Source organism: Triturus cristatus, chromosome 8 (genome assembly GCF_964204655.1).
Source record: "Triturus cristatus chromosome 8, aTriCri1.1, whole genome shotgun sequence".
Classification (NCBI taxonomy): domain Eukaryota; kingdom Metazoa; phylum Chordata; class Amphibia; order Caudata; family Salamandridae; genus Triturus; species Triturus cristatus.
Genome location: NC_140591.1, coordinates 271,633,407 through 271,660,637, shown reverse-complemented (window position 1 = coordinate 271,660,637; position 27,231 = coordinate 271,633,407). Strand labels below are relative to the sequence as shown.

Sequence of the window (27,231 nt, the reverse complement as noted above, 5' to 3'; positions counted from 1 at the left end):
AAATAGTGCTGTCATAGTCGGAATTATTGCCTCTCCCAAGCATCTATATTATTCGACAGGAAGCTCATCAGGCACCGCAGCCTTACCACCTTTACATGTCGAAATGGCTTTCCTGACCTCCTGCTGAGTTATATCCATCTCAAGGTTATCTCATTTGGAGGAATTTAAGGAGGTGAGCTTAATTCCACTTAGCCAATCTCTAGCACGGCTGCTCTCTACCACGTTATCTTCAGTATATAGATCTTGAAAAAACATGTGGAAAGCTTCTCCAATCTCTTCGTCCGCATCTACCAAAGTGTTATTATGTTCAATGTCCGTTTGCTTTGTTATTACGAACCCTGTCAGTCTTGGCTTTCCATGCGAGAAGTTTACTATCCCCCCTCCCCATATTCAAAATGAGCAAGCTTGCTGGCCTCCCATTTTTTAGAAATCCTCGTCTGGATAGTGTTCTCTAAGTGGTCTTTCAATGTCCACAGTCTTCACAAATGTGGCTGGCGTTTTACAGATTTGTCTTCTCCGTTCAGGCTCGACTCTACTGCCTTCAACTCGCACTCTGCATGGGCTATCTCCTCCCTGTAGCGCCTGTTCTTGTGGCACGTTCTAATGGTGACCAGACCCCTCAGGTAAGCCTTCCAAGCATCCCAGACCACTGAAACCTCGGTAGAACCAATGTTTATGTTAAGGAAGGACTCTGTCTCCTGGGACAGATATTTAACTTCTAATTCATCCAGGAGTATTGAAAGATCGAATTTCCACCTCCTTAATTGCTCTTTCTCCTCCAGGATTAAATTCATCCATACAACTGCATGATCTGATAAGTGAGGAGTCGGGTAGCCTTATCTTTGATTTTACCCCTCAAATCCTGACTAACCAGAATGTAATCGATCCTTGATTAATGTCTGTATTTGTGGTTATAAAAGGAGACGCCTATTTGGGAGCCCAACCTTTCCCTCTAAATATCACATAATCCATTCTGCCTCCTCATCATTTGGAGATATGTCCTCGACTTACATAAAACATTCACCCTACTACTTCGGGACTTATCCAGTTGGGGATTCAAAACAATATTAAAATCACCGGCCAATATAACTGGTTTTGGAAAATCCAGCAAATTCGTAAAAAAAAAATGTTCATAGTGGAAGGGTCATCTTGGTTGGGGCCATAGTAGCCCACTACTGTTAAAAGAAAGCCGTGAACAGATAATTTAACAATGACCCATCTGCCACCTGGGTCTATCATTGTGTCTAAGATACAAGCGTTTGCTTGTTTTTTCACCAAAATGGCCACCCCTCTAATGTTAGAACTCTGATTGGAGGTAACACAGTGTTCTATCCCTCTGACCTTGCTAAATATTCCACTTATTTCCTCTTTCAATAGATGTGTCTCTTGTAAGATAGTTATCTGAGCAGGAGAATCTTTGAGATATTGTAGTATTTTTGCCCCCCTATTTTTCACTCGGAGGCCATTGACGTTCCAAGATAAACACTGTATGGTTCTCATGGTGGTTTAAGCAACCGGACCCTAAGTATGTCAGGTCTCTCCGAATGTCGAACCCAAATGCGACATCCATCAATAAACCAAACAAGAAGGGGAATGAGAATCTTTTTTCTTTTTTACCCCTATGCTCCCCACCCTGTGCTCCCCTACCTTCCCCCCAACTTTTTGAACCCCTCCCTGAAGAACCCTACCCCTATTTGCCTGGACTGATACCTCCCTGTCCCTAGCTACTAATACAAAGAGACGGGAAGCTAAAGCTCTCTGTCTAGTTCCCGTAAAGGTTTTTCCACTAGTGCTATAACCCCATATAATTGTGCATGGCGGCTGTTAGTTAAGCGGTCACTTGCCGCCGGAGACTCCCTTGTCCCGTCTCTAAACATGGGGATGCCGAAGACCTGCAAAAATTACATAATTTGACTTCCGTAATCTTTGTGTTCATTTCTTTTTGAAGAATCAACTCACCTTTTGTGTCTGGGGAATGTGTTTTGGAGCGTCTGCAGAGCTCCCGCATTGGACCGCTGCCGCCCTGGAGCTGAGGAGGGGCCATAAAGCGTCTGCTCACGGGCTCCTCCACGTCGACTCTGGCAGAGGCAGCACAGGGAAGTTTGATGTGGTTGGCTTGCTTCGTCTCTGCAGTTGCAGTCTGAGGTACAGGGGGGCCGGGAGGAGGGAGGAATCTTTGATAACCTCGGTGAAGTTCCTAAGTGTAAAACGCCTGCAAGGGAGCACAGTAAGCTTGCCCTTCCTTCCTTTTTTACGCTGCAATCACAACCACGATTAGAGCAGGCATCAGGGGGCCAGGAGGGGGGCCCTTTAAGATTAGTACAGCTCCCATTAACATCAAAGGCTTGACAAAAAAAGTTAAGAGCGGTAGGAGGCGTACAGCACCACAGGGGTCAAAAAAAGCGAAGCCTGCGGATAAAAACATCAAACTCCCCTTAGCGGGCAAATCAGGTACATCTAAGGATACAACTCAGAAGAAAGGAAGCAACACCTTGGCTATAGTACCTGAAAATAATTCAACGTTCCAGCACTGTGAAATTAAGGGCAGGAGTATTAAAGCAGGGTAATTCTTTGGATCCAAAAGTTAAGATCACCCCCTCTCTGAGGTCTTATTTTAAAATTCAACCTCAGGTGCTGGACGTGGTAACACAGGGGGAGACACTCAGAAAGAGCTCTCAGCAGTTGAAGTTGGGGCCTTTTTGGTGGGTATGGAGGAGACCGAAGCAGTAGATTTCCCCTCCCAATTACACTAATACCAGCACAAACGCCATCCACAAACAAACCTACAACTTCTGAGTTGGCCTCAACTATGACTTCGTAAGAGGGCAGGGGTCATGCGGGAGGAGATATTCTTGCCTGTGGAGGAATGGAGGCCAGCGGCAGGGAGCTCATAGCTCAGGGGGGTCCTCGATGGCATCCCTCGAAGCGCTCTTTTCTACTCTTTCAGCCGATATCAGAAAGGGTTTTTCTGTTTCAGAGGCAAATCAAGGGGAGATCAGGCTTTTTTTGAGTCTCTTGAGAAAAAAGGGGACCTCCTTAATTCTAGGACAGTGGCTCTAGAAAGCTCAGTCGGAGAACTCAGAGATGACTTGGTAGCTGCTAAGGTAGATATTTCTTTGCTCAAGAGGGAAGATACTGTGCTCCGAGACAGACTTGAAATGCTGGAAAACAATTCTCGGTGCAATAATTTGCGCCTCTTGAATGTCCCTGAGGGAAAGTAGGGGGAAGATCTCAAGTCCTATATAGTTACTCTTATAAAGGAATCAATCCAGATCGAAAAATCTGAGGAGGACTTGAAGAAGGACATACAGAGGATCCACAGGGACCCATTTAGGAAACATCCGAACCGGCCAAAGCCAAGAAAATGTTTAATACATTTTCTCACTTTTTCCTTGAAAGAGAAAATTCTGAATCGTGCCTTAAAACAGAAATCTTTGAAATCTACAGACTTTGCTTTTGAGATCCGTTCGGACCTGGCACGTGTCACGCTGGACAGACAATGGGAACTGGGCAGGAAGAGGGTCGCCCAGTTAAAATTTCCTGCACTCCTAAAAATGATGCATAATAACAAGATGAATAATATAAAAACAGTACAGGAGGCAGATGAGCTTTTGGAAAATTTAGCCAAAACTTCCAAATAGCTCTGCCATGTTGTTATGCTCACCCTCTTCTTAGCATAGGTTTTTCTTTCCCCGGTGGTTAGGGGGGAGGTTGAACCCTATTTTTTCAAGACTTAAGATCTTCTGCGTTATCAGGTTTTAGAAAGACAGGCATGACGTAATTATCGGTCAGTTATTTGGCCGTACCAGCTGTTTTTGAAACTTCAGAGGACCGCACAAGTATTTTTAAAAGGGCAATTAGTAGACCGATGGTATGCAATATTAGTCTAGTTTTCAACATTTATCCACATTATCCACACTACTCCCATGTTTACTCCCTAGTGATTTGGTTCCTGTGTCTGGTATTCATAACATTTTCCAATAGTCACTTGCAAGAAAACCTTCTTGATGTCTGAGAACATTTTTATGTCTAAGGAGCTTTGCCAGAGCTCAACTTTGGCCTTGTGCTATTCTAACTCACAGCCTCAGGGATGGGGGTTGGGCTTTCACAGACTGACAATGGGGGGTAAGAAGACTTGTATTATAGTGTAAAGAAATCAGTGGAATTTAGAATCAAAGGGATTGGATGGTATAATTTGAATATACAGTCACCTGTGCTATGGATCCTTGTGTATGAATTTTAAATTCTGCATGTTCTTAATTTGTACAACTGTTTGATAATGATTCACAACACACATATAACACACGAGTTGTGGGTCTACAGCACTAGCAATAAGGAAACATCAGATGAAAGAAATTATTATTAAAGGAAGCCTTGAAATTTGTGTTCTAATAATCTAAAATATATAAACAAATTGTCATTTATCGCAAGAATGTAAAAAGTTCTAGCTATTTTAATAGAACGTTTTTGGTCCTTTGAAGGCATGGTGTTTAGGATTATGCATTATTCTCTTATTCCATACTCCATCAGATTTTACCAAGTTTAAAGCCCAAAACAACTCAACAGGGAAACTCAACTTCAATTCACAGATAAAAGTCATCAGGAAGGTTCACAAATCATACAGGCCATGCTATTTGTAGTGCTTTGCATGCATGCCTTCTTGTGATCAGCTGGATTTTCAGGTGATGTCCAAGTATCACTTACAGACACGCCCTTTGATGGGTCTAGAATTTTCAGAGGAAAGTCTGACTTTGGGCTCAAGCAATTTAGAGAGTCACGCCACAGTTCTGGCCTTGGAGATATTGTCCCCGGCCAGAAAATCTCACCAGCAGTATATACATTTTAGGGGCTAATCCAGAGGCCTAGTTTATCAGCAGCATTGTCAACAGTATTCACCTTCTCAGTCCAGTCAGGGCAGCAGCCAACTCAGCCCTTGGGGGTGGGGGCGGGGCGTGGTAGCAGCTGAAATCGTTCACACCAGCAGAGACAGCAATCTTTAACTTGGCCTTCCTAGACACATAACCAGCCGGTTGTGGTCAGGATACCATAGTTCCTCTCCCGGTGGAAATCTGTGATGTCAAACTGATGGGTTTTTGCAAATTATTCGAAGGGGCAGGCCTGCATTTCATTTTGTACCCACCTCTTATTACTCCCATACATAGAGATCATGACTCTTTTTTTGATGTAAGAACTCAATCTCCTGGTGGCCAAAGGTGCCATCAAACAGGTGCCCTACTCGAAGAGAAGTGAAGGCTTATGCTATACTTACAGCTAATGAATGCTTTTTTGAAGATGAAAAAATTCAAAATGCTCACTCTCTCTTAGAGCAACTTTGCTCTGGATCCAGGGGACTCAGTGGTGTCCTTAAATAAATCCATGATTTCTAAAGCGCGGCAAATCACCCGTGAGGCTCTCAAGACGCTGGGCTTGCAAGAGGTGTGCATTTTTATACCTGAACTGCAGTCCCACAGACGCTGCCTGCGGTTCATTGTGTGGTCAGATCACTTACAACTTTCCCTGCTATCCTTCGGCCTTAACACCCCCCAGTAGGTGTTCACGAAAGTGAAGGCAGTTCATCTTCAGAAGTTGCGAACAGATGTATTCAGTACCTCGATGACTGCTGCTCAAGGTGGACTAACCAAAGTAGGTTTGAAACCACCTCTGGGCAATGGCCAAGCTCTTGAACTCCTTAAATGTTCTATCAATGTGCCAAAGTACCACCTCAGTCCAATGCAGAGGATTCCCTGGTACATCGGACCTTGCATAACACCTGCCCCCATTAGAAGGAGGAGAAGGAACGTGATAAAAAATATTACTTGCATGCAAAAGATGGGTGGGAGGAGGAATACTCCTCAGTTTGATTAAGCAAGATGTTAGTGGCAGAAAAGACTATGTTGACAAAGGGATAGATACATCACCTTTGAGCCAGAGTGTATACAGATACGGTTTTTAGTATGTATGTTAGTTGGGGGAGTTGCCTCGTAGTTATTTATGTAACCGTGGTGGTGGTGTAGACAAAAGGGGTTTTAATTGTCAGAGTGTCTCACTTAGGATAAATTCTGAAAGTAGAGTATCACCTCGATGGTAGATGACAAAGCCTCTAACAGAACTCGATAGAATTGACGAAAATGAAGTAGTCAGACTAGGGTTGCGCAAGTTGTAGCCAGGGAATTTCATCATTGAGTCCTCTTTCCCATGTTCGGAGGCGGTATACCCACCTCTGTTCCCTTACATGGAGCGGTCTGGTCAAATCAGCCCTGTGTTTCTTCATAACTTCTAAGACCACCTATTTAAGATCAGTGTCTCTGTGGTTGTGGTCCAAGAAATGTCTTGTTAATTTGGCATTTGTTTTCTTACACCGTATAGTGCTGCGGTGCTCATTAATGCGAATTTTGATCTTTCGGGTGGTCATGAGCACGTACATCAGGCCGCAGGGGCATATAAGGAGGTATACCACATTCTCGGTATTACAGTTGCTAAAATTTCCAGGGGCATGTGGTCCCAACGTCTACTTCTTTCGTTGTCATCGTCAATGAACATGCAACACACCCTCCACATGTATAGTGTCCCTTGGGTCTTTGGGTGTTCCAGAGGGTAATTTGTTCCTCCCTCGCACTGGGTGGGTCTTTTGCGTGTACCAGCTCGTCTTGTAAGTTCGTACTCCTCTTAAATGCAAAGAGTGGAGGTTCCCATAGTTTTTCGGTACCATCCAGACTGTGCCAGTTTTTTCTTATGATTTTTTGTACGCCATTTGATGCCGGTGTATATGTTGTCACACATAAAATTCTGTTTGATTTTTCTTTTTCCATGTTCTCTAGGAGTGCTTCACATTTATTATTCCTGGCTCTCTTCTTTGCCTTCCTTATCATTTTTCTCGGGTAATGTCGATCTAATAGCTTTTTCTCAAGGTCTTTTGCTTGTTCTGTGAAGTCGGTTATCTCTGAGCAATTTCTGCGTACCCGGAGAAATTGGCCCACCGGTAAGTTGTTACGAAGGGCTTTTGGATGATAGCTTTCGTCTAAAAGGAGACTGTTCTTGTCTGTCGGTTTGTTGTGTACTTTTGTACTGATGCCCTCTACAGTCATGTTTATGTCTAGATCTAAAAAGATGGCATGGTTTTTGTTGATGGAATGGGTAAATTTCAGATGTTCATCCTTTGTATTGAGCCATTCAACAAAGGCTCTTGCTGTGTCTTCATCCCCTCGCCAGACAATACAAATGTCGTCTGTATAACATTTCCAGGTTTTGAGGTGTTCAGTAAATGGATTGCTTTTATTAAAAATATGATCCTCTTCGTACTAGTGTACGTATAGGCATGCCAGGCTTGGGGTGAAAGTGCTACCCATTGATGTGCCTGTGATTTGGTGGTACAGTACTTCCTCATATTCGAAAAAATTCTCTGTTAAAGCCACCTCTGCGCATTCCATAATAAAATGTTGTGGAGTAAGAAAATCCCAATCCATTTTTAGCAAAATGTCTTCCACTACTTCCAGTGTATGTCTCTGTGGGATGCTAGTGTACAGTGCTTCTATGTCCATGGTGATAAAGAGATCCTCGGTATTATTTGCTCCTTAAATCTCGCTAGAGGCAAAGTACATCTTTTGTGTATCTCAGGTAGGAAGTCGATTTTTGTACAATTGGTTTAAGAAAGCAATCACAAAACTGTGAAAGAGGCTCAAGGATAGACCCGATGCTGGAGACTATCGGTCTTCCCGGTAGGGGCATCTTCCCTTTATGGTTTTTGGGAAGGGTATAATCTTGGTGTTCTCGGGTTTTCATTGATGAGGAAATCCGCTTCTTGCTTCGTGATCCAGTTATTACATAGGGCCTCATTTACCATACCCTTGATCTTCGTGGTAAGGCGTGGTTTAGGGTCCTCCGAGTATTTCTCGTAACTGGCTGTATCAGAGAGTAGGCGGTTGCATTCCTCTTGATACATGGATTTATTCATCAACACAATTGCACTTCCCTTGTCTACTGGTTTGATTGTTAGGTCTGTGTTGTTCTCAAGTCCCTCAAGTGCTGTATGTTCCAGTTTCGTAAGGTTCTGGAAACCCTTCTCTTGTATGAAATTGATTTTTTTCTACTTCTTTGAGTACCACCTGTTCAGACGCTAATATATTACAAGGAATGGTCTGATTCGGGGACATGAACGTAGATTTTTTTCTTAAGGCCTGTGCCAATTTTCTCAGTCTGTTCGTTTTTAGAATCTCCAAAGTGATTGCGGAGTTTGATTTTTGTAAAGAACTGTAACAATTCAGTATCCCAGTGTAAAGGGATCATTCATAGGTGTTGGAACTAACCCTAGGCCTAGGCTGCGCGCCCAATACTTTTTCGCTACGCCGGCTGATGACACCGGACACGCACCAGTTGCATTCAATTAGGCTTAATCACACGCTTATTGATACTAATTACTTAGCACCAGCACTATAAATAGCCAGCACTCTCTCCTGTCATTTATCGTCGAGGAGGGGAGGAGTACACATGTAGGCACAAACGTGGAGAACGCACCACGGAACAGTGAGAGTATGAATGTGTGTCTTAGACCCCCACGCGCTCTAAGAACCATAGAAACGCATGGGTATATTCATTTGCATTTACTAATTTTCTTAATCATAGGTGTTGTATATAATTTTTACTGTCTCCTCATTATCCAGCATCTGACCAAAGGGGTCTTCTTCCCTTACCCTCCTATGGGGCACCTGATCCCATATCTAGGGTAAGCATTATGGAGTCATCTTCTCCATTTTTTTTTTTTATCGGTGTACAGATGATTGACACGACTACTGCACTTATAGCCACTCACAGTATATGACCGTGCATGTGGCTGAATGTAAGAGTTTCAAAGACTATGACCCTGGTGCTATTATGTTTGTATATTCTTATGTCTTGTTTTTTCTCTTTCAGGCTTTAATAAGCACAAGCCACGCCTTAGTGGAGCGTGATCTTTATCACCCCACACAGTGGAACCCTCTTGCCACAACTTGGTAAGAGTGGAGCCTGTTCTTATATCCTAGGTCCTGATTAATGCCATGGACCCTACTGGGCCAACTGGCAGAAACATGTCGACCACAATGACCACGGTGGGGGGACAATAGAATCCCCACCACACCGATCACTTATTTTAACTACCATATAGATGCCAGCTTTATTAAAATTAATTTGACACCTATAATGGCCTTTTAACTCCCTTTTTGTTTATAAGGGCCGCCACTTAGCTAGTTTAGAAGTGCATCCCTGTCGTCAGGTGTATGCCCGCCCTCTATCAAACCAAGTTTTTAGAGGGTGAGGACTGGTCAATGATGAAGCATGACACCAAGTGCTGTGAGACCAGTCTTTCACTCTTAGTGAGATGCCTGCACCCGCAAAACAAGAACTGTAACACTTAGGTCACCTTACTAGGAGTGGCTCCATTTGTGTTGAACATTTTTTGTTGGAGGCTGCTTGCTCCTAGCACCCCGTACCTCTGGTTCCCTTCCCCAGATCTTCTTTGGGGTTGTGGTGGTTACACAAACATCTCTAATTCTCATTTTAGTGGCACAAACTTAGACCAGACAGCCTTGATTTTCTACTCTTCTGGAATTATCAGGGAGCCCCGACGAGAGTTTTCCCCTAAGGATGGACTTTCTCACACAGAAACTTGTTAAGGTCTGGCATCTGGATCCCAGGCAGCTCATTTGGCACCTGACATCCTAGCTTTCTGGTACCTCTGCCTTATTCAAGCGAGAATATCCATCTTGAAGGAGGCCCAACGGCCCACAACATGAACCTGTCATGCAGCAAAATGGAAGAAGTTTTTACATTTCTGCATTTCCAAACACTTGGATCCATTAAAACTCACGGTACAGGAGATTGGTGCCTCCCTTATACACCTACAAAAGGCAGACCTTGCCTATACTTTGGTTCACCTACATTTGACAGCAGTTGGTTTCTACATGCAGAACAGACAACAGGTTCTTGTTCAAGGCCTCTATAGAGGGACTCGAGGATCATACCTCTCGGAGTACCTCCTACTTTAGTATGGTATGGCACATCAACATAGTCTTTACCAGACTTATGTACTCGCCATTTGAACATATGCATTCATACCCTCGCAGTTCTGCTCCTGGAAGGTAGCCTTCCATGTAGTCATTACGTCGCTTAGGCGTATCAGTGAGCCGCAAGCACCGGCTGTACATGAATCTTTTATCCAGAGCTAATGCAATAGGGTCCTTCTTAGAACTAGCCCCATGTTACTCACTAAGGTGGCATCACCCTTCCACCTTGCCTAAACCATAGAGCTCCTGGTCTTCTTCCAGTGTCTGTTGCCTTCAGAGCACTGAATATGTTAACTGATAAGAGGTCCCTCATGTATTGCACCGATAGGACCAAATCATTCCGGAAGTCAAATGAGCTCTTTGTCTCCTTTGCTAAACCTCACAATGGGCAACCTATTGCCAAGGCTGGTGTAGCCCGTTGGATTGTCAGATGCATTCAGACGTACTACCTTAAGGTAAAGAGGGTCTCTCTCCTTGGGCACACTCTACTCTCAAAAAGGGGGCAACTATCGCCTTCCCAGGCAACATCCCATTAGCAGATATTAAAAAGGCAGCAACATGGTCAACCCCACACATTTTTGCTGAACAATATTGTGTGGACATTTTGGCCCATCAGCAAGCCCTAGTTAATCAACCTGTGTTAAGGAAATTATTCCAGACATTTGCATCATCCATATTCTAACCACCACTGCTTGGAGAAGCGGTGTCGAATTTAATAAAATAGCTACTTATCCAGTGGACACGTTGCTTCATGAATCTTCTTGTCCTGTAACAAAATTCACTTGTCCCTTTGGTGCAATGTATTATGGCGACAAATTATAGCAGCAATCTCTTTATAGAAGTGCTCTGATAATGGCTTCTCTGATTGTGCCAGAGCTCATACCATAGTTTGGTTTGAATACTAGCATTTCTCTTATGTTGCCACCTTTCCGCAGATCTACATACTGGGGCTGGAGATAGCTGCAAGCAATTAATCCTCATGGTAGGAATGCCCTTTTGTGTCTGGGCAAACCTACTAACCTTGCATGTTTTACGGGTTTTCATCAGCTCTTCTCTAATAGTTTCCCATAATGAGAAAGGTTGGAAATTTGCCCTGACAAGGGTAGAAGTAAAAACTTATTCCAGGGTTGAGGGAAAAAGTGGTTGGTGGGAAAGTGAACTTGTTACAGCTCCACGGATTTTCACATGAGCAAATCTACACATAGATATTTGCTAATGCTAAAATGCAGTTCACAGAAATTTTCTAGGAGTATAATTTCCTGACCTACTTCTTTAAATTCTTGAAATTTTTAAAATCTCCCCTAAGGCTAGGACATATACCATGGGTGAAATCTTGTGACTTTCCTTTAAGAATTTAGTTAGGTCTGGCGTTAACCAGGACGTTTTGTTTTTAATACAATTCTCTATCTACCAGCTGGCTTCACTGTGAGTTATAGCATTATGCACTTTCACAAGGAGCATATCATCACGCAAAGTGGTTTTGTTCAGTGCCAGGAACTGCTGTGGCAATGTGTCGTTTTTGAGACCTAAATATTTTTGCTTTTGCAAATGTTTATCAAGTTGAGGATTTTGGAAAACCAACGTCAAAACAAGACACGCATTCACAAAACCAAAAGGCTGACTACCAGTGTTCTACCCATTGGCTTTGCCAATGCTTGTTTATTTTCATGTTTCCTATAATTTTGTTGAAACTGGTTACACTGATTTTCGATATGAATATTGTTTGGAAATACTAGCCTGCATTAACATATTTTACTAAATGATGCTTCAAAGAAATGGTACCTAAAACTTCTTGGTAGTTTAGCAAAACATTATTTTTCCTAGTTGCAATTTTTTGGGGAACATTTTATTTTGCTTTCAAGCTTTTGCATCTATTAGCATCTAATCAGAGAGCATCCTGGAAGCATTATACGTAGCCTCATATTGTTAAACTTTGAAAACACGTGTACTCATTTTTATACTGGAACCACTATCAGTAGTGCAGTCTGAACTTACAACATTTCCCTAGAGCACTCACCCTAATAATGAAGGCTTTGTAATAATGAACCATAAATACAAGTTCGAACAGCATTAACACATGGGTACAAATATTACCTTAACTGCAGGCAGTGCGCTTCCCTGCTCCATAATGTGGTACTGTAATCTGGCAGCCAAAGGGTTTGTGCTGCTGGGGTTTGGGCCTGCTTGTTCCAAGGACAAAATAAAAATTAAAACCTCTTGTCCTTGACCCCAAACAAATTGTCCTCGGTGTCGGGCTGTAGGAATACCACACCCCTGTTGGAGGGTGCTGCTATACAGTTAATGCTAAGAATGTGTATCTAGAGCCATACATGCTATGAATGGAAAATTCTACTTAACCTGTAAGCACCCGTGTGTCTCTTGCAGATCATCTCGTACTTACTGTACATTGCACTGCCGCACCATCCTCTCAACTGCCGTGCAAAAAACAATCTAACTTGGGGTCTGTGCTCATGCGCGGTGTACGTCAAGAGGACGCAAAACCACATATCCCATGACTCGAGAGACTTCTTTAAAGAAAAACAAATTGCAAACGTCCGAGCCCAACACTAGGTGGAAGGAGCATGCTGAGCATGGGAATCTACAGCACTACAAGCTGTGAACATATATATATATATATATATATATATATATATATATATATATATATATATATATATATATATATATATATATATATATATATATATATTCACTCACTCACTCACTCACTCACTCACTCACTCACTTTTAAACTACTTCTTCGTCCGCATCAGCGGAACCTCCAAGCAAATGCTCTCTGACTTTGCTGGTGACAGTGATTTAATGCCTCAAAAATGTGTCCACAGCAACACGTTTCAGCCTTACGATCTTCTGCAAGTTGTGCTGTGAAAACCTTACAACTCCTACACATAAAGTACCATTGTGCAACAAGCATAATCATAGATAAAAGACTTCATTTGTTTTTTCCCAAAGTCCTGACATCTAAGAATTGCCCAGGCTTAGTCTCTTTGTATATTTCACTGTAGCCCAAATGTATCCAAATCCACTGAGATCTTTGAGCTGTAGACAGGTACAGCAACACATTGCATCGCTACCAATATACACTTGTATTTCCTTCATTTCTTTTATCAACAAAACATAGAATTTAAATGGATCACATTGCCATTCTCTGATACTTGAACTTTCCGCCACATTTGGGCCATTTATTACTGGCTCAATGGATATCCTCTTGCCCCAGTGGGCTTTTAATTCATGTATTGGCAAGTGGTTACTCAAGTCAATCCAGTAGTAACTCGTAGGTAGGGTTACTGTTAAGATATCACAAGTTTATAAATTTGACATTCAATCCATCTCAAAGGCTTGCACAAGTGGGCTAAGACATTTTGTGGATGTGCAATTCTCCTTTCAAATTTCAGTCTACTTTACATGTCCTAAACGTTCCTAAAAATTAAACATTCAATTAAATCCAGCTGTATCACATAATTAATCTGAAATCCCACCAGAGGAAACACACACATATATGAGTGTCTACAAATGTACTTTCATATTGTCTTCCACATTAGGCCCTACTGGCTGCTTAGTTTTTAAATCCAATATGTACTTTGATTCAGGGCTTCTTAGAGATGAATCCCAATTACCTCCTTTGTTGGTTCACCAATACCCTGTTCTCACCAAAGTATCTTTCTGTATGACGCTCATGGTAATGGTGTGCTACTGGATAATGTTTATCAGCATGTTTGGGGCCTGCATGTGTTCCAATATGCTTTATTTCCGGGGTGCATGGTGCTTGTGTGGTTTTCTTTGTCACAGAGGCTTACTAGTTCATAGACCGTGTGGTCTGAACAGTGTCTTATGAAATTCCTGACAGTCTTTTTTTAAAAAAATTTAATTCATGTACAGTGCATTATACACTTAGACAGTGCTATTGTATTTGCAGATATTACACCTCTCACAAACGAAAATTTACTAGATTGGTATCTCCTCTGTCACTCTCCCCTCATAGTGTACTTTAGACTAATTTGATTCTCAAGAGTTCACTTCTCGTGTATGTTATTTTAGGGTACAATGGTGTCTCCTTACTTATGAGCAGGTCAGAGCATAGACAATCCCAATGTTTAGACATCTCTCTTCTGCTTTCCCTATCATTACTGTTGAAGGTTGTAATGAATCTGATGTCTTGTACATCCTCTACATTTTCAGTCCTGGTTGGACCTTACAGACATTTTTCCCCTACAGTATTCATTGCTGCCTTTCTGTTTTGTAAACCCAGTTTGGGTATCCCTGCTCTGTAAACTTCCTGAGCATGACTTCTTGTTCCTACCTGTAAGCATCTGTACTGCTGCAAGTACACTTAGCTCTCAGTGTTGGTTTTCTAAACAATACAGTGTTATTCTGCCTTCCTCAATTTTGACATTGTCTGTTGATCTGGTCTTCAAATTCACCTGCCTTTGTTTCACTATCTTTCCAAATTGTGAAGATATCTATAAACCTGTACATTTATATACATACACAATGCTTAATAAGTTTACTGTTAACACTATCCATGTTTGTAATTTGCAAGTGTGGATCAACTATTTTTTGTAATAAAGAAATGGAATTGTGATGGATACTTCTAACCACAGATTCCTCACCATGTGAGTACCTCTCTCACCACATTCTGAGATTTCTTTTCCCAGCAGTTCTCTTGCCCACAAATAGGTGGCTTTGTGTAGCCGCCACCTACACGTGCCTATGTCAGTTCCTCCCTTTCTGTACTTCTGATGCTGATCCAGAGCTTGCTCCCTCATTTCTGTCACTTTAAATAACGTTTCCTAAAGAAAATTCTTCAGTGTGCAAGGGAAATTCACCCCACCCCTCCAACCCCCCCAAAACTATAGGGTTTAAACCCAGCAAGGATTGCCACTAACAGATGTCGGTACCGAACCCCCAGAAGGTCTGTAGTATTTCGGCTCCTTGCTTAATTCAATATCATGTGACAACTGTGCTCAGATTAACCTGAAGACCATCAGAGACTGTGGGGTCAAACTATATGTCATGAAACAATGCAGAAAAGCTTGTATGGCTAGGTCTCCATTGAGGACACGGACACGTTCTCGCTCCCTAGGCCAGTCTCACAAAAGTTTGTCGTCCCACTTCAAATCCTCAGTAAAAAGATAAATATGACTTTCCTTATTCCCGCCACTCTTGTCAATAGAAGTCGCATGGACATCAGGGTACCCCATGGTCTCGGTCCCGATAGCCCGCCATGGAACATATTCCCCAGCTAGACCCCATTCCACCCGATTCCCGGGGCCATTCACGATGCTGCAACAGATACAAGTGTTTAAATGGGCTATCTTTCAAATGTTTGCCATCTGTCTGGCGCTCCTCCAGGCCCCAGGGATCCACGGAGGCCTTCAGTCAGACTATTGCCAGTGAATCTGTCCCCAACTTAGACTGTGCCTCGCGACCCCATTCCGGACGATCAGAAGGGCGGCAGAAGTCATTGACCTTCAGCTGCCTTAAGTAAAGGTCAAAATGAATGTCCTTGCAGAAATCCAGCTGCAAGGGTAGACATTCTTAGAGCCCACACGGGAACCTTACTGGGTTCTTGGGCAAAACCAGGTCTTTCCTCATTCTCAACAAACTGAATCCTAGGAGACAGACCAACTCTGGGGGACCTGTCTTGCTCAGCATCCCATACCAGAAAGTCTTGTGGAACAAGCCTCTACTAGCAGGTTAAACCCAAAAATTCATGGAAGCCTTTGGGAAAATGATGTTTTTGCCTGCCAACTTTGCCCTCCGATACGTGAATTCAAGTTGCCTTCTGGAGCGTTTACTCTCACAAGTTGTAGGACATGGTAAGCAACCTCTTGCCCGTGGTCCCTGAGGACCTCCGAGCCATTGCTGCAGATCAGACAAGATGGTCAAGGCACAGCAAAGAGCATCATTACGTCAGGTCTAGACACTACTGACTGTTTGGGTAGGTCAGTTGATACTAGCATGGTGCTCCGGCTCCACACAAGTATGATTTCCATGGGGGTTCTCTAGTGATGTTCCAGCATCTTTCGAGGACACACCATTCAATGGCACCTATCTCTTCAGAGACAAGGTAGACTCTGCCCTGAAGTGCTTTAAAGAGCGTAAGGCTACAGATGGCTCCTTCAACCTTTCAGCACCCGTGCTGCAGTTTCCCCAACAATACTGTACTTTTTGAGGCTTTGGAAGGGGCGTGCAAAGGCAACTCCAAACCCTGTGTCAGCAACATATCTCCTTTGGGGCAGAGTTTGGGAATCTGGCTGACAGCCTCAAGGTTCTCAGGAGCAATGCACTACGCTGTTATCCCCTTCTTCCCCGCATACTCCTACCCCGCTGCAATACTCTTAGTTTTCCCAAAGCATTACCCTTTAGAGGCCGCTTAAGTTATTTCCCCCGCGGGTGGCAAAGCATCATATCGGACAGAAGGGTGCTTCAAATCATCCAGGATGGTTACGCCTAACCCTTCGGATTCACCTCTCCAAACATGTCACCTACACCACAGTGGCTTCTGGAGGACCACTTGTCCATTGTACTGAAGTAAGTTTAGGCTCTCTTGGACAAAGGGGATACAGAAATGGTGAGGGTGTCAGAAACTGGACAGGTTTTTACTCGTGTTACTTTCTGAAAATGGACAGAGTCCTGCGTCCTATTCTGCAAACACAAGGGGATGATGGACAGAGCGCTGAAACTTTTCAGACACTCACCCCCAGTCACAGATCTGGGTTGAATCCATCATCATTCTTTAGCTCACTTCGCCACCTCGGGACATGGGTCCCTTGCTCACTTTGCCACTGGATTCAAGCTAGCCTGGCTGATGAGGGGTTTTAACCCAAAACCGGTCCCAGGATGCTTGTATCTGGTCCAGGGAAGACCTGGCTTGGCAGTTCGGGCTGGACTGTTCCCATGAGGCACAGGGTCAAGACTGATTTGCATGTAGCTGGGTCTGAACTGTGGTGGCGAAGTGAGCTAAAGAACGATGATGGACTCAACCCAGATCAGTAACTGGGGGTGAGTGTCTTAAAAGTTTCAGCGCTCCGTCCATCATCTCCTTGTGTTTGCTTTGTTTGCCCTACGTTGGCAGGGTATGCCCAGATGTGGGTCCCTTGCTCACTTTGCCACTGGATTCAAACTAGCCTGGCTGATGAGGGGTGTTGCCCCGAAACCGTTCCCAGGATGCTTGTTTCCGGTCCAGGGAAGACCTGGCTTGGCAGTTCCGGCAGGACTGTTCCCATAAGGAGCAGAGTCAAGACTGATTTGCATATAGCTGGGTCTGAACTGGGGTGGCGAAGTGAGCTAAAGAACGATGATGGACTCAACCCAGATCTGTGACTGGGGGTGAGTGTCTTAAAAGTTTCAGCGCTCCATCCATCATCTCCTTGTGTTTGCTTTCCATCCTATCCTGGGCCTTCCGCCTCAACGAGTCCAGGACATTCGGGCTGTGATTTCAATGTTTTAGCGTTTGCCATGGGTCTCAGTGAGGGTGGTTCTGAGACCTCTTGGCCACCAACATCCTGCTGGAGGAACATGTCAGGTGTCACACGTGGGCTTCACAGTGGGATCTGAATTCTAAGTTGGCTCAGCACCAGGGATACCTACCAGATTCCATTCAAGTGTCTGTGAAGACTATGAACAACTGCGATTAGGCCAGTAGCAAACCCCTCTCTCCTACCCAGGGCTATCTGTCATGACGGATGCATCGTTGCTGGGTTAGGGAACTCGTCTGGGAAAAATGGAAATCGGAGAAATCGTGTCTGTGGTGGAAACCAGTTTCCACATCAATCTGTTGGAGTTGTGAGTGGATCATTTGGCATTAAAAGCCTTCCTTCTGACCTTTAAGGTTGAACGGTTGCAGGTCTTCAAGGACAACACCACTGTCAAGTGGTACCGCAACAAGCCCTATGCCTTTGGAACTGGCATTTCCCTGAATGCACAATACTTGGCAGGATCTTTAAATGCGAGGTTGAACAAACTCAATCAGTGTTGCTTCCCTGATCATGATTAGAACTTAGAAACTTAGAGGTGGTGTAAGGTGTCTCCAGCAATGGGTAGAACTGTGTATCTATCTTTTTGGCGCATCCAAGAACGTACAGTGTCCAAACTTTTGCGTGTTGGAGTTCCGAAGGCGGTTTTCCTCTGGAGGTGCCTTTCAGCTAAAATGAAGCTTGGGCTCCTGTACTTCTCTTACCAAAGTTCTGAAGAAGATCAAGAACGATCGGGCGCAAGCCATCTTAGTAGTCCCAGATTGGGCCAGAAGAGTGTGATACACAGAACTTCTGGCCATGAGCATCAGTCCTCCAATTCGGCTGCCACTTCAGGAGGACCTTCCGCCATGGCAGCAGTGCAGGGACCTGCGTCAAACCTATACAGCTTTTTCAATGTTATTTGTAGGCCCTATCAGCCTAATGACGGTTGCTGGATCAGTCATCTATGTTTAAATCATTTGTTTTGATGCGTTTTCTAAAAGAACTAACCTACATGTCCTTGCCAAAACCATTTGTCACACCCCAGTGGGACCTGAATTTGTTTCTCACATTACTGATGCGCACCCAATTTGAGCCAGTGTACAGCTGCCCTCTAAGGTTAATAACCCTGGAGTCAGTGCTCCTTATATCAATCATGTCAGCCCGTCACATGAGTTAACTGGGAAGACACTCTTTGTCTAGAAGGCACGTATCATATTTTTTCCAGACAAATCAAAGGTTGTGATGCTTTTTCATGTCAGACATTCTGTCACCTTTTGAGTATTCTTTTCTTCACCTCATCCATCAAAGGTGGAAAAAGACTCCATTGCGTGGACCCCAAGAGAGCCTTAAGCTTTTATATTGATTGCACTAAGAGCCATGGGTGGATGGTCAGCTGTTTGTGGGGTGCTTTGGGACTAAGATAGGAAAAGCGAAGCAAAAACAAGTAATCTCTAAATGTATTGTATAAAGATCTGCTATGGATTAGCCAAGAAACAGCCCATGGAAGACCTGTGGGTTCATTCCACCAGAGCCAAGGCTGCTACTACTGCGCAGACGTGACTGTGTGCAAGGCTGCTATGTGGGAGTCAGTTCACATGTTCAAGAAACACTACTGTTTGGATAGCCAGGCCTCACTGACCCGTTCAGTCTTGAATAACTTCTTTCTTGGTAATTCCATAAAACCAGAACCTGGTGAGGTACTGCTTTGGTACCTGTTTACAAGGTGATGGAGCTGCGGTTTGACGTATCCATCAGAAGACCAAGTTACTCACCTTAGTGTATGCTCTTTCTGGTGGATCTAACCCCAGATTCCTCACCGACCCTCCCTCTTCCTTGTTCTGTGGAGTAGGTTTCTTTTGTCTTTTCTCTGCCTCATATGCGACAGCGCAGACTGATATCACAAAGAAACTGATGTTGATGTGCAGAGGTGATGGTTATGTATGACCCCACATCACTTCCAGGTCACGCAGAGCAATGCGGAGCCGCTCAGTGCCACCTACTGGCGTATGAGGGATTTGCTGAGAAATAAATCTCCAGATCCAGCCTGACATCTGGAGATATTCACAAGAGGAGGAATCTGAGGTCTAATAGAGTATCCACCAGAAGGAGCTTTACCTGAGATAATTAACTTATTTTGAGATAGTGGTATTTTCAGTTGCCTAAATCCACTTTACTTTGTTTCAGAGGGATGACTGGATGACATTGGACTTCATGTCAATGAAAACTACATCAGTTGCCTCACTGAGAGCTGAAAAACAGAAGGAAAAAGAACTGGAGAAGGAAAAATTGCAAGCTATCGAGCAGGTATTGCAATTAATGTGATATCATGGTTTCAATAGTCGGACCTTTGACTGTGTTACTGCAGAGAAGTTGAAGGTATCTCTCTCAGACCTTATGATTTTAAAATGTAAACACAAACCATTACTGTGCCTTAAACGTCTCATTTTCCTGTGGTTGACGGCTCATTTCCAGTTTTTAGCACAGGTGTTTTCTGTATTAGATGTTTTTCTTCTGTCACTGTCTGATAATGATGTCCGGGGCAGAGGCTCTTGGAAAAGCTGTCTTTTGCATGCCATGCAAGTATTCATTTGGGCAGTCTAGTTACTGCACATTTAAGTAACAGAAGAATAATATCACTTGACACGATGTCCTCATAAATCTATTGATCCTAGAAAACAGATATACAATAGTGGCTGGATTCCAACGACATCATGTTCATAGCTAGGACACCCACATCTGTTTTTATACTTTTACCACCTATTGCTCTACTTTGCAACCCAGTATTATTCCAATGTTAATTTTGACTACAAAAATGAAACCGTGACTTAAAGATGTCATTAACTCAAGGAGCCAGATAATTTTTGTACTTCATGAAGTGAAATTTAAAAACCTTGAATGCTCCTTTTGTGTTCTAGCATTAGACACCCTGATTTTATATAGTTTACTTTCCAGTCCATGCAATGGTTTGTTCAACATTTCTTTAAACCCACTTACGCAGTTCCACCATTGTGTTAAACGGCTAGTGAGCTTATGGGTATGAAGTGGGGGAGGGGCTCTGCAGGGTTTTAGGCCTGTGCTGGGGGACGTAGGGGATGGAAGGTCTAATGTGAAAACTGTGGGTTCGTCCTCCCACCTTGAACTTGGAGGTCTCTCAATGCGGAACCTCTAGTAGGAGGGGAAGGGAGCTTAAGGCAACGTTAATAAATGCCCGCTCCCTGCGTAAACATGCCTTAGAGGTGTACTATTTGTTAAGAGAGTAAACTTTGGAAATATTTATGACAGAAACCTGGATGAAGGAGGATGCGTGTCCTGACTTGGCCATAACTGAGGCCCATGTTTGTGCGCTCTTTTAGGGTGTAGAGGTGGGGGGGGGGGGTCGCGATAGCTTTCACAAGAATGTATGAAAATAAAAGCTTTGAGCCCGTTGGGGTTATAGGAGCTGAATCCATGGGCTTTAGCTTCTCCATTGATGGACAACATTGCCTATCTGGGATTTTAATCTATCGCCCCCCCCCAGGATATACAGGAGATTTTATCTTGTGCCTGGATCAAGTACTAGCCTCTAAATGCATCTCATGGTCTAATTTCACCTTGCTCGGAGACTTTAATATTCACTTAGAGTTGGGAGAGGTGTCATTATCGAAACGCTAAATGGAGTCCCTAGCCTGTTTCAATCTAGTGAAAACTATTACAGGGCCTACGCATACCGCTGGTCACATGATCAATGGGATATTCTCTAATACTACTCTTATAGGGGAATCCCCTCGGCCAATGCCTTCGTCAGACCACTTCCTGTTTCCTTTTGCTTGGAAGCTGGGTGGATTAATTGAGCCCCGCCCACTGCAGTTTGAAAGTAGATGCTGGAGCAGGGCTGATCTAAATGAGTTGAGGAGTATTCTTATGGACTCTAGACCCGAGATCCAAGATCCTATTGGTGATGGGAACAGAACGATTAGAGCCTGGCTTATAGGGAGTGGGGGGAGGATATTGCAGCTCCCATTTCATCCTTTAGAAAGAAGACAAAGGTGCTCTCAGCTCACTGGTTTACAAAGGAGCTAGCCATGGAAAGTCCTGCGTGTAAGAAACTACAAAGAGTGCGGTGGCGGACATACGCCGATTCTGATAAAGCCAGTTACAAACGGTCTCTAAATGGCTACCATACAAATATCACTTTTTATTCACAGTGTATTAAAGAGGCCAAGAATGATGGGAGGGAGGTCTTCAAAATTGTATCTAATTTTATTGATTCTAAAGCTACATCTCCCCCGCTGGAATCCAGCCTGTCCCTTTGTTCGCGCCTGAGTAATTCTTTTTAGGAGAAAATAATAAAAAAATTCAGGCGAACTTGACAGAGGATAACAAGACTCGGACTGGTCCAGCGGCTGAAGAACCAGTGGAGATTTTACAACATCCCCCACTGGTTACTTTTTTTAGCGCCATGTTGGCGGAGGTAGCAGCGGCAGTTTCTAACTACAGGTCAGGGTCCCCAATGGATTCGATATCCCCCCCACATTCTGAAGTTGATCTCTGATATTATTGCCTCAGTGTATCAGACACTATTTGCTAAATCCCTGGAGTAAGGCGCAGTGCCCAATAACTGGAAAAGGGCAAGGGTGATTCCGTTACTCGGAAAGGCTAATACTGATCCTGACTGCTTAGAAACTTTAAGGCCTGTCTCGCTGCTGCCAGCAGCTTCTAAGGTGTTGGAGAAGGTGGTAAACCGGCAACTTACCTGCTTCTTAGCTGAAAACAACCTGCTTCACCCCTCGCTATCAGGGTGTAGAGCCTGCCACAGCACCAAGACCACGATGTTGGAGGTCTCTAGGTCCATCAAGTTCAATCTGGACTCTGGCCGCAATGTGGCACTGGTGCTGTTGGACTTGTCAGCAGCTTTTGCCACGGTGGACCATCGTATTCTGCTGCACAGGCTAAAACACCTGGGAGTGGTGGGCTCTGAGATGGCTGGGCTGTTTCCTTAAAAGTCGCGAGAAGGCGGTTTGGATGAAGCCATATACCTCGGGAGGTAGAGAGTTGAAATGGGAGTTGCCTCAATGCTCTTTCCTTAGTTCTACTCTCTTTAATGTTTATTTGTTCCCCTTGGCAAATCTGGTGGAATCCTATAACATCAAGATCATCTCTAATGTGGATGATACGCAACTCCTGCTCACATACGAGGTGGAGCCTGAGAGGGCAAAGACTGCCTTTTCTAACTGCATGGTAGCACTGCTAGACTGGTTGAGGGCTAATAGGGTGCAATGCAATCCGGATACGACAGAGGTCTTATTATTCGGATGAAATTCTGTTATGGGAAGGGTGGGGGCCTGGCCTGAAAGTGTTCCCCCGGCACCCCCACTGACGGTAGTGGCAAAAAATGTGGGTGTGCTGCTTGACACCCAGTTTGCATTTAGTGCACAGGTGTCAGCGGTGGTGAAATCCTGTTTCTCGATCTTTCGCATGCTGAGGAAGTTTCTGTATCTGCTCCCACATGAGGCCCAAATCAAAGTGGTCAGGTCACTGATTTTATCCAGGCTAGACTATGCTAATGTCTTGTATCTTGGCATCCCGGAATATCTGATTGAGCGCCTACAAGTCATGCAGACCATGGCTGTCTGTTTACTATACAAAATTCCAAAGTGCTCATCAGTCTCAGCATACCGAGCTAAACTGCACTGGCTGCCAGTGCGTCAGCAAATTGGGTATAAAGCTCTGCCCCTAACACATTGAGCTCCTCCACAACTGGGGACCTTGGTACTTAAGGGACCTCATCAAGGTCTACTGCTGCGATCGAGCTCTGCTGCTTTTATCGTTTTGCTGCGCTGTCGGAAACTGTGGAGGGGAGGCGCTTCTTTTACGGTTATGGCAGCGAATCTGTGGAACAAACTCTCTGATCACCTCAGACGGATACCAGAGGAAGTTAAATTTAAAAGGAAATTGAAGACATTTTTGTTCAGAGATTAGTAGGGAAATATGGCTTTTACCCCCAGATCTGCCCTCTTAGGGCATACCTAATAGCGCCGGGACACTCTCTATGAGTAGCTGCGTGCTTTCGAAATGGACAATTCAATTCAACATTTTTTGAACACTTTATTAAACCTAATTAGAGAGTTTGCCCCTCTTAATTGGGCTTGGCCATAGAGCAGTTCCACTGTTCCTTGACATGGTTTTCTTCATGCTTGAGAAGCTAGAAGTTCAAACTGCAGTCTGCCACCTGTTAATGACAGCAACCAGTTAATTTAGAAAGAGTAAATCAAGGTAGGTTCACCTATAGGATAGCAATTAAGAACACAAAAAAGAGTTACTTCAGTATGCTGATGGCCTCCAGTTGTACTAGAGAATTATTCTGCATCTTAAAGGAGATTAGAGAATTTTTTTCTCCTTTCACTACAGCTCCTACGTTGGATTCAAAATATTTTTCGTAAGACTATAATTTATAGGATCAAATAAAAATGTGGCAAAAAACAAGTCTTTACAGCTAAAACATGCCACATTAACCCCACTCCAGGTTTTTTGTTATGTCCTGAGGCTTAAGGTAATCTTTATGGGAGGTAATACTCTCCCCTTTAAGCGTAAACTCACTGGCCATCTTAGGTAGGGGCTGTTTTCAATTACATTAAACATAAGGGGCCTGATTATGATTCTGGTGGTCCATGGACTGCCAGACTCAAGATGGCGCAGCCGTCCAGGCACCACCGTACCGGCAGTCCGACCACCCTATTACAAGTTGGGCAGTCGGACCGCCATTGGACCTCCACAGTGCGGTGGTGCGGTGATCTTGAGGCTGCAATATGCTTGGTGGGACCGCCAAGCATATTACGAGTTTCCTCTTCACCACGGTTTTCATGGTGGTTCCTTCTCCATGAAAACCGTGGTGGAGAGTAAACAAATGGGGCCCCCAGTTGCCTCTGAGCCATGAGGTGCATGCAGGGCACATATTGTGCCCCACTGTGTGCATGCACCCCAGTACCTGCATGACATGGACTGCACCATGCTGTGCAGGTACTGCCTTTGACTCTCCCAATGCGTTACCTATTTTATAGGCTTTGCCGTGGGAACGCCAAATAACTGCCCGCCAGTGACTACAAAAGTCATAACCTTGCGGGCGGTGTGCACACAGGTTTGGCGGTGTAGGAGCAGGGTGGCAGCGTGGCCTTCCCGCTCCTGCACCGCCAAACTCGAATCAGGCCCTAGGTGTTTAGTTGACCTCTGTCCATTAGTCCTACTATAGGATATCCAATTGGTGAATCTGCACATGATTATCATTGCCTCCTTTTTTTTTTTTTTTTTTTTTTACAGCTGCCTCGCAAATTGTTTGTAAAGGACTAGGATAACCCATCTTCTGTTACCTGTTGAATAAACTTATGGGCTGATTTTGAGTTTGGCAGTCCTGGAGCCGGCCACCATGCCAGCGCCCTGCACCAGGACTGCCAAACTCGATCGCCCGCCACATTCCAAGTAATTTCGTGGTCTGCTAGGTGGTCCTTTGGCATTCCCACGGTGGTCTCTATTAAAAAAGCACCGCAATGGAAACGCCAAAGCACGTTCCTGCATGGCATGGACTGCAGAGTCTATGCTGTGCAAGAAAGGGGGTGACTGCATACAGGGGTGCACAACATGTGCCCCTTTGCAGGCACCCCTTGGCCCTGAGGCAACAGGGGCCTGTAGGGCCCCCTTTGTTTCCTCACCGCCACAGTTTGCATTGCGGCCTCACTGCCATGAAAACTGTAGCTTTGAGGAAACTCCTATTATGCTTGGTGGTGCTGCAGCAGCCTCTGACCGACACACCATCTTTGTCCCTGGCGGTTGTGCCGGTCCTGTGGCAGTCCCACCGCCGCATTCGTAATACGGTGGGTGGACCACCAATCTGGCGGTCTAGGAACTGGCATCACAAGTTTGGTGGTTCAATGGATCGCCAAACTCGTAATTAGACCGTTAATCTTTCCCCGATGATTGGGACACAAATATTGTAAGTACTAACAAGCTGAAGAAGATTGCATATACCTCCCAAACAAAATGTGAATTTTATCAAAACCAAGTCACATCTGCTGAAAGTCACCACAATATCCCAAATTCTACCGAAATCCCCTTTCGCACTGCTCGCTAACTTTGCTTCTCTTCCAACATGACTGCCTTCTTAGAACAAGTGCCATAGTTTGCGATGATTGCCTTGTTTTACTAAAAAATACACTGCCTGGTCAACCTTCCTCTTTTCATTACAGGCTGGTTATCGTTCCAGCCTCTAGAAATCAGTGACACATTGTATATACGCTCTGACATTAAGCCCAAGCCCTCTTAACACCTGGAAGCTTCTATCTCAGAACAGCCACTTATTAAGATCTCTCTGGTGATCTTTCCTCTATTTTACAATATCACTAACCTTTATCTGAAACAATAAAAAATTGCAGTCCCCAAAATGGGTAAAATTACTCCTTTTCTCAAAAAGTCAACTTCGATCTGAAAGGTTTCTCTAATCTCAGACCATTTTCCAAATTGCAATTCCTGGTAAAAAAAAATGGAAATGCAGTGGTTTCCTCACCAGCAGTCCACATCCCATAACTTTCTTGGCCTCTACCATTCCGTCTTTAAACCGTGAATCAACACAGGGACAAGAGTACTTCAGGTTTTCAAGGAAGTCCTCTGTGTTCTGAATAATGGTGATGTGCCCTAGTTGGTACTGCTAAGACCCTCCAGGGTGAGAGGTACTAGATGGAGTACATCTTTCAGAGTTGGCTTTCAGCATGAACATCAGTGATGTCATCTTGGAAAGGGTTAAAATGTTGTTTCTCTGAGACAACAAGAATATTGAACTTTTAATAATTGTGATGAGTGTGAAACCTTGAGAACGGGCCGTAGAAGGAAAACATTTGAGCCCGTACCTTGAAAGAAGGGACAGAAGGAAACCATCCTCTCCAGCATACTCAAGACTTAAACATAGTAATTGAGAAAGCACATAGAGTTGGTAGGAATCCGAAAGACTCCTCAGCATGACCAAGAGACTTTATAGTTAAACTGTCAGAATACAGAAAAAAAAGGAAACCATAAGAAAGGTGAGACAAATGGAACATTTGAAGTATGAGGCTAGCATGGTCTTTGCATTTTTAGGGCAGTGCAACAACATCTCTCCAAGATGAAAAAAACCGCAGACCCATAGTCAAGCATTTAACAAAACACATTAAATAGTGGTACAACTCTGAAAATCTTATCCCCGATTTGGAGGAGCGTCTGTGGATCCTGAGACTATAAGATGCTTCTACACTAGTTAAAGAGCACAATGGACTTGGGCAAGCACGGTTTGATGGAGATGAAAGAATAGTTTGAGTTGGATCATCAGAGACAAAGAAATTATTAAAATTTCAATATTCTTGTTGTCTCAGAGAGACAAAATTTTAACCCTTTCCTAGATGACAAAGAAATATGGCAATTAAGGCAAAGAGAATGCGATTAACGGTCTTTGTAAATATAAATAGCATTGCTGATAAACATATTGGGCAGAAGAAAGAAAAGTTGTCTCTTGGGAACTTTTATGTGAACTTTGGGCAGGCACGGATTGGGGCGGCAGTAATTTCCACAGTGAATAACAGAAGAAAAAGCAGGGTGAAAAGCGTGACCTGAGGTGTGAAGTTATATTGGATTTATTTGGGTCAAGTGCTTGTTTGAGGGTTGCTGGCTTGGCGCCTTCTATAAACATGGTGTTAGACCTGAGAGATTGTGCCCTT

At 44.0% G+C, this 27,231-nt stretch overlaps 1 protein-coding gene across 1 annotated transcript in view; it reads left to right on the top strand.

Moving 5' to 3' along the window:
* The window catches only part of CWF19L2 (CWF19 like cell cycle control factor 2), a 926,849-nt gene that overhangs the window by 219,728 nt on the left and 679,890 nt on the right, over positions 1-27,231 (top strand). Inside the window, exon 5 of the mRNA XM_085621485.1 lies at positions 19,703-19,822. Coding sequence (XP_085477611.1) covers positions 19,703-19,822 — 120 coding nt within the window. The remainder of the gene's footprint in view (positions 1-19,702; positions 19,823-27,231) is intronic.